This window comes from Nothobranchius furzeri, chromosome 2, assembly GCF_043380555.1.
Source record: "Nothobranchius furzeri strain GRZ-AD chromosome 2, NfurGRZ-RIMD1, whole genome shotgun sequence".
Lineage (NCBI taxonomy): Eukaryota > Metazoa > Chordata > Actinopteri > Cyprinodontiformes > Nothobranchiidae > Nothobranchius > Nothobranchius furzeri.
The window spans coordinates 23,692,314-23,699,900 of record NC_091742.1 but is presented as its reverse complement, the minus strand read 5'-3'; the positions used below and the strand labels follow the sequence as shown (position 1 = coordinate 23,699,900).

At 43.0% G+C, this 7,587-nt stretch overlaps 1 protein-coding gene across 2 annotated transcripts; it reads right to left on the bottom strand.

Moving 5' to 3' along the window:
* Window positions 1-2,967: 2,967 nt before the first annotated feature.
* LOC107378088 (homeobox protein OTX2) lies at window positions 2,968-7,376 on the bottom strand. 2 transcript variants are annotated; one of them, XM_054748445.2, is made up of 4 exons: window positions 7,274-7,376; window positions 4,908-5,018; window positions 4,537-4,688; window positions 2,968-4,326 (listed from the first exon to the last, which is right to left on the bottom strand). In XM_054748445.2, the coding sequence occupies exons 2-4, from the start codon at window positions 5,002-5,004 to the stop codon at window positions 3,697-3,699; spliced, it is 879 nt and encodes a 292-aa protein (XP_054604420.2). In that variant the 5' UTR covers window positions 5,005-5,018; window positions 7,274-7,376; the 3' UTR covers window positions 2,968-3,696. The 2 variants fall into 2 exon arrangements, with proteins under 2 accessions (XP_054604420.2, XP_054604421.2); XM_054748446.2 differs by having other exon boundaries at window positions 4,537-4,685.
* Between the last annotated feature and the right edge of the window lie 211 nt (window positions 7,377-7,587).

Sequence of the window (7,587 nt, the reverse complement as noted above, 5' to 3'; positions counted from 1 at the left end):
TTTTTAAACAGAAGTCTAAATGTTCATAGTTTTTAACTCATTCACAGCCAGCCGTTTCCTGATCACTAACGGCCTTCGCTGCCAGCGTTTCTCACCATTTTTACTGTTTTTTTAAGAGTCACAGAACGTTGTGCGCTAGCATGATGTCGACGCCAAAACAACCAAAACAAAGATGAGACTCACTTCTTACATCAGGAAGAATCCGCGTGTTTCGAGCGTTATCCTTTCTATCGTAATCCGTTGTCGAATTGTGATCGGCAGAAGCTTTTCTGGTTCGCGCCTCACTTTTTTTTTACAGGAACGGTCCAAAAGGATCTCCTAACACTTGGATGTTTTGCTTCCTGATTATGTGATGTGTGACGTATGCGGATGAAGATCGGCTTCAGGGCTGAGATGTTTGATCTCTCAGCGCGGGGGCTCGTTCCGATGCTCAAACAGTGAAAAAATGCCAATGACGACTTTAGTCGTCGTTGGCAGTGAACGGTTGGATCTAAAATTGTTCAAAATGCTCACACCTATATAAACAATTGAAAAAAATGTATTTTATTTCAAAAACATTTATCAAATTTGTGGTGAATATGTTGGATGCACATTGTTTTGTAACGAAAAAGAAAGAAGGAGCTATGCAATGCACAGCTAAAGGCTAAATGCTGTCAGAGATACCACGAGGAACAATTTGGAGTGCCACCTTAAAATTTCCACTGCCCCCATCTGTGCCCCACTGTTTACATTTTCTAGAGGCCACTGCCCATTAAACAATTTGAAATGGGTTAAAAGATCTCAAAAAGCAACATTTTCCCAAGTAATACAAAATAATCCAGAACATCTAAAGTCCAACAGGCGTCAGACTTTGTGCTTCCACACTGAAAAAGTGATGAGGAGAAAACTGTTTTCGCAGGAGAGCCTCAAGGCAAAAACTTGCAAAGAAACATTTTGATGTTCACAGAGACACACAGACAGACAGACAGACAGACAGACAGACAGACAGACAGACAGACAGACAGACAGACAGACAGACAGACAGACAGACAGACGGACAGACAGAACCAAATGCGAACTTTCTAGAAGGTGTGTGTCCCATTACATCGGTTGTAAAACTAATAAAAACAACACCAACTGTAAAGCATGGTGGTGATGGTGTGATGGTCTGGGGGCTGCTGCTTGAGGACTTGCTTCAGCTGCATTCTATCTTCCAGGATAAAACTTTGTAAGGGAACGCGCGACCTTTGACCAAAATGCTAGAAACCCACCAGGATGGTTTAAAACTTAAAGAGGACTGAAATAAGAAATTGTGACCACAAATGCTCGATTAATCACGTTCCATAACGTCGGTGCTCTTTGCAGTTAAAATCTGCAATTGTATCATTCTTATTGTCCAATACTGACATTTGTTTTCTGATCTGAAACATTTTTAGAGTGACAAAATAAATAAGCAAACGAAATAGACCAAAACTGTGAGAGACAGAAAATATTCAGTGAGCTTTTTTAATTAAACCTTAATTTCAGCCATCGTCCTGTTTCTGCTATTACGGACAAAAAAGACAAGAACTTTAAACTGGTTTCTTTAAACGCTGTTGCTTCATACAGCAGTGGTTTGGAGAAAACCGAGCCACGCTGCAGGGAAGCAGTTTTGAAGGGGTAACAGATTTTTACACAACACCAGCGCTCTCTAGCCGGAGGTGTTGCCGCTTAAGGAAAGCCTCGCCTCGGGGTGAAGATCCCCAGAAAATGCGGTCTCGTCGGCCCAAAGAGGGTCAATTATTATTGTCATTATTGTTTAACATCCCGAAACAGGATGAGAGGATTATGTTAGCGCGTCTGCCCGGGCCATATGTCCCCTCCAGGACCGCTTGTGTTTAATTAAAAGAACGGGTATGCTTCTTTGGGGGGTGGGTGGGGTGGGGGGGGGGGGGGGTTGACTTTCTTCTCCACACGACCTGTTGGAGGTTTTCTTTTTAAGGTCATTGGAGGCAGTTATTGTTTACCATCTGTGTGTAAATAAAGTTTTACCTCAGCAAAATTGTATTAAATATATTTGCTTATTTAGTCAATTGTTTCAAATGATTTTAAAAATCATTACAATTTATTTAAAAATAACACAATTTATTTAAAACGTTTCAAGATAAAGTCACTCAGCCGTAACGCTCATTTGGCAGTTGGCCATTTGTCTGCTGCAGCATAATTGGGTCATTTGTAACTAATAACTGGTGGTCAAAAACACAAAGCCTCGTAAAAAGTCACACAAGTCTGGTTACGTCCTAATTAAAGCAACACGAGACCTTCTGAGCTCAGATGGATCTAAATCTCTACCTGGATTGGTTTTGATAATAGGTTTATGTTTCTGTTCCGTTTATTGGGAGTTTTGACTAAATATTGGGTAATATTATGACCAGGTTTAGTTTATACCCATTAACTCTAGTTTTTGCTAACAGGATTTTTTCTCAAAAACAATCAAATTTGGACTTTTTTTCTATTTAGAAATGATTAAATCATGTTAGTTAATAAAAGTCATCATGTTTTCAAGTCAGACATTGATTTATTTAACCCCTTTTATGTCTGTAGTTTAATAATTTGGCTCTCTGTTATGTTGGATCAGTCCAGATTTCTGAAATAATCCAAACTGGGCTGCTTTTAACCATCAGTGTTTATAACCTGTAGACTAAATCCTTTTAAAAGCATCATATTTACGTTTTAACTTTTGATGTTTAATATCACTTTTCCTGATAGTTCTGAATTATTTTTCCTGTTCCTGGACTCCTTGATGCGCCCTGACCCAGACGTGTCGGGATTAGCCTCTTCACAAAGCGGGATTAACATTATCGTCATCTCTTCCAAGCAGAAAAATGCTGATTTCAGCTACAATTTTATGATTTCCTGAAAATACTTGTTTAATTAGCTTTAATTGCGCACGCGCATAACCAAAACAAACAAACTAAAAGATGGATTATACAGGTTACGGATCAACAGTCAGAATGAATCAGGTCTTTATTGTTGTTGAGTTTCTCTTTCATGCACCTTCAAAGGCTTCATTTACCCTGCATTTGTTGTTTAAAAAATTAGAAATCCTTATTTTTTATCTTTTCAGACACAAAACTATCAGATTCACATCTTGCTCTGTTGCGCACACTGCGCAAAATCCTAATATGCAGTGCACACAGGTTATAGAAAGAACACGGGAACTGTTACAAGGGAATAAAAAAATCTAAATTACATAAAAACATTCGGACTGATTGTCTAATATTCTTATATCTTCCCATAAATTAAATAGTGCCTCCAGGTTCATCTCACACACACACACACACACTAACGCACACATACACACGCACACGCACGCACACACACACGCACTCCTGCACATCGCTTTGATCAAAAGGACCCTTCAGCGTGCCATCGAAATTCAAAAGAAAAGAAGAGGATGAGAGTCTATAAGGAGCTTATGAACCTGACAAATCCCTCCAACTCAACTCAGTTCGCTCTCTTGATCTTTTTTTCTTCTGGTCAACAGATTTGTTCCGAGTCCCTGATCAAAGCTGGAGAAATCAGTCTCAATAGTCAATAAGTTAGCCCAACAACGGGACAGTCCTGCGCTGCTCGACCCGCGACCCGAGGTAGAAGTTAGGGCCTGAAGTTTCGGGAGGGGGAAAACGTCTCCAAACCGTTTTACGCGTTTGCGTCTTTTTGAATATGTGTGCCACCTCACAAAACTTGGAATTTCCAAGCTGCTTGGTCTTTATAATCCAAACAGTCTGAGTTAAAGTTGAGCTTCCACGACGAGGCTGTTTGTTCCTTGTAGTCCAAACATTCTGCACCGCTGGTGAAGCCGAGGCCAGCCGCTCCGTACGCCGTGGAGGAGAGCGAGGAGGCCGGACTCAGGTGGCTGGACACCCCGTTGCTGCCCATGGGGCTCATGGTGGAGCCCGCCGAAAGTTGATGGTGCATAGGCGACAGGTAGGAACCGCAGTCCATCCCGTTGAAGTAGGAGGAGGAGCCCGTGTAGCCCTGGTTGTAGCCCGTCGCCTGGGTGTAGGTCATGGGGTAAGAGCGCTGCATGCAGGAGGAGGAGGAGGATGTGGAGAGCGGGTCGGAGAGAGGAGAGATGGAGGCCGGGCTCCAGATGGAGACGGGCGCTGTGTTGCTGCTGCTCACAGCCGGGATGGAGGTGGTGGAGGGCGGCGTGAACTGGCCGCTGGCTCCGCTTTCTGAGCTGGCATCTCTGACCGGCGAGCCCTTCTTCTTCACCGGCCTGGAAACAGTCTTAGTTTGGGCTCCGGTCTGGGTTTGCTGGGCCTGCTGGCGGTGTTTAGCGCGTCTGTTTTTGAACCACACCTGGAAGAGAAACAGAAATGACCAGCTCAGTTTTCTCTAAATGAAATGAAATTTAAATAAATCATTAAAGGTCATTTTATTCGGCTCCAATTAATTCGTTTCAAACGAACGAGAGCGACTTGAGAATAAACCGTTCCTTGAACAGTTTGGATCAAAATAAATCAGTTGACAGAGATCGATCCGCAAACGTCGTGGTAAAAAAGGACTTACTTGGACTCTGGATTCCGGCAGGTTGATCTTCAAGGCCACCTCTTCCCTCATGAAGATGTCCGGGTAGCGCGTCTTGGCGAAGAGGTTCTCTAGCACGTCGAGCTGGGCCCGAGTGAAGGTCGTTCTCTCCCTTCTCTGTTTTCGAGGAGCTGCTGATCAGACCAAAAAAACAAAAGAGATAAAAACCAAATGACCGAATTTTATTGGAACTAAAACTCGCCTTCTTTGATTCAGACCGCAATAAACCCGAAATATTTGAGTAAAACCATAAAAAAACGATCGGATAAAGGTCCAGGATGCAAATTAACTGCATCTAAGAGCTCATATTTTCTTTAAAGAAATAAAAAGCACCCTACGAGGACGAATGTTACCTTGGTATCCCACTGAAGGGTGAAGCAAGTCCACTCCTGAGGTAGATAAACTCAGTCCGTTCACCGTGTACGGAGGTTGCTTCAAATATGACATCATGCTGCTGGCGGCCGCTGGGGATTAAGCGCCAATAAAACAAACAAAAACGGGTTAAAGAAAAGGAAAAAAAGAAGGAAAATGGTGCGGATTATAGAGAGATTATTCTTCTATGATCTCTGATTTCTCCAGATGAATCTGAAGCAACAGAAACAAACCGAACGAATCAGATTCGTGTCCGGCGATTGTTACGCGCAGCCGCTTTTACGCACAGCGGTGGGCTTAAAGAAGTGGGCGTCCTCGAGCTCGTTGGGTTCTTAAAGCGAGTGGAGACCCCCTGCAGCTGCTAACACCCCCACCCCAAACTGAAGATGCTCTCTCTCTCTCTACACACACACACACACGCGCGCGCGCACACACTAACCCCGCCTCGTACCCCTCTGGAACACTCCTCTTCTACAACAAAAAAACAAAACATTGTCGTTAAAATGCGCCCAACAGGACTCTCAATTAGCATACATCCCCACAGGTTCGGCCAAGATAAACGGTGGGGGGGTCATTAGACTAAACAAAGCCCGGTGCGGACCGGTAGGTAACAAAAGAAGGCAAAACTGCGTTCGTTTCGACATAAACCAGAGGTTTTTTTTGCCTCATTTCGTGTCATTAACATATTTAGAGTAACTTTTCACAGTTGCAAACATGATGAAGAGGTTTTTCAGAGAACGAAGGGCTGATTCATTCAGACTTCTCCTCCTCCCTCACTAATGAATCGCTCTCGGTAATTAGATTTGAAAGGAGACACTTTGGAACTGTTGATTAGAGAGAAGAGCTCTGAAAACAAAACAAGGAGATGGGCCTGGTTATCTTTAAAATGTTTTAGTTGATACTCGCGACAAGGGCAGCTAAAATGATTAAAGGCAAATGTCTGAATTTAAGACATCAGGGGGTTCACGTAGAAGCAGCTTTTAAAATAAAAATAGTTTTTGAAATAAGGCGCAAACTGGTGGGCTGCGCAGTGGAGCAGTGGTTAGAGCTGTTGCCTTACAGCAAGAAGGTCCTGGGTTCGCTTCCCGGCCTGGGATCGTTCTGCATGGAGTTTGCGTGTTCTCCCTGTGCATGCGTGGGTTCTCTCCGGGTTCCTCCCACAGTCCAAAAACATGACTGTTAGGTTGATTGGTCTGTCTAAATTGTCCTTAGGTGTGTGTGTGTGTCCTGTGTGTCTCTGTGTTGCCCTGCGATGGACTGGCTCTCTGTCCAGGGTGTACCTCGCCTAATAATTGCCCATTGACCGCTGGAGATGGGCACCAGACCCCAACCCCCCCCCCCCCCCCCCCCCCCCCCCGGGCCCCGGCGCAAACTGTTTTTACGCGTTTAGCATAAAAGTTAAATGAAGTGCTGTTTTATACAGGTAAAACTTCTGCTTCGGCCTCAAAACCCATTATTATTATTATTATTATTATTATTATTATTATTATTATTATTATTATTGTTATTATTATTATTATTTTATTATTATTATTATCTAGCCAATACTATCTGCGTCAGTTTTCATCTCATAAACAGAAATTAATTAGTAGCTCAGAAGGTTTTTTTTTTTTTTTTTTCTTGTTAGAAATGAACGGGGTAATCCGGACGGCACGCGCTGGACTGATTACAGGACGCGGCGCGCTGCCACAACTCCGCATTCAGGCCTCGTGTGTTTTCTGCGTCACGAAAATAAAACAAAGACCGGCTTTGTGTTCCTCAGACCAGCTGACCAGAACAGCTCCCCCGCCACACACACACACACACACACACACACACACACACACACACACACACACACACACACACACACACACACACACACACACACACACACACACACACACACACACCAGCCTGTTACTTTTTCTAATCGAATACATTATGATTATTATTATGATGATTATTATTATAATAAAAATCAATATTTTATAACCCATTTATTATCAGAACCCAGCAATAATACACACTTAACATGTGTATCACATGTATCACATACATTTTGCCATGTAAATGTAACATTATTTTATTTCTGTACAAAAAATGTTTAATTAATTTTTATAATAAATGTCGGTGTTTGATCAGCTCTAAGGGATCTCTGCAGTGTTCTCCCTCCCAGGGGAACAAGTTGTGAAGCTGTGGTCCTCTCAGCTGAACGCTCTTTCGCTCTGAGCATGAGGCGTGTTTGGTTTTCCACCAAACACGCCTCCTTATTCATCTCCCTGCAGGCAGTTCACCACACCCTTCCAACAGTTGTAATATAAATGTAAACAAGAATTACTGAAGGCACCAGAGAGTAATAACTTACTTGTTTTTTGTATAAAACGCCTTTTTGGTGGTGGATGTAGATGTAGAGGCCCATCTAGCAGCTTTGATTTGTTTCTTTCTGGATGTTGGATGCGGATCAAACTGAGAGCTGCTGAGTTTTTATGGAGGGAGAAAGTGTGTGTGTGTGTGTGTGTGTGTGTGTGTGTGTGTGTGTGTGTGTGTGTGTGTGTGTGTGTGTGTGTGTGTGTGTGTGTGTGTGTGTGGAGGGGAGGAGGTTTGAGAGTCAAGGTTTAGCAGCCAATTAAAATGTGTTTTGCAGAGAATGCAACCACTCTGATGTGGCAGCATGATTTT

Excerpts from the sequence above, each read along its gene's own strand:
- LOC107378088 (XM_054748445.2), bottom strand. The coding sequence starts at position 5,004 with ATGATGTCATATTTGAAGCAACCTCCGTACACGGTGAACGGACTGAGT. Across the intron at positions 4,689-4,907 it reads CCCTTCAGTGGGATACCAAG|CAGCTCCTCGAAAACAGAGA; the intron begins GTAACATTCGTC and ends TGGTCTGATCAG. Across the intron at positions 4,327-4,536 it reads TGCCGGAATCCAGAGTCCAA|GTGTGGTTCAAAAACAGACG; the intron begins GTAAGTCCTTTT and ends TTTCTCTTCCAG.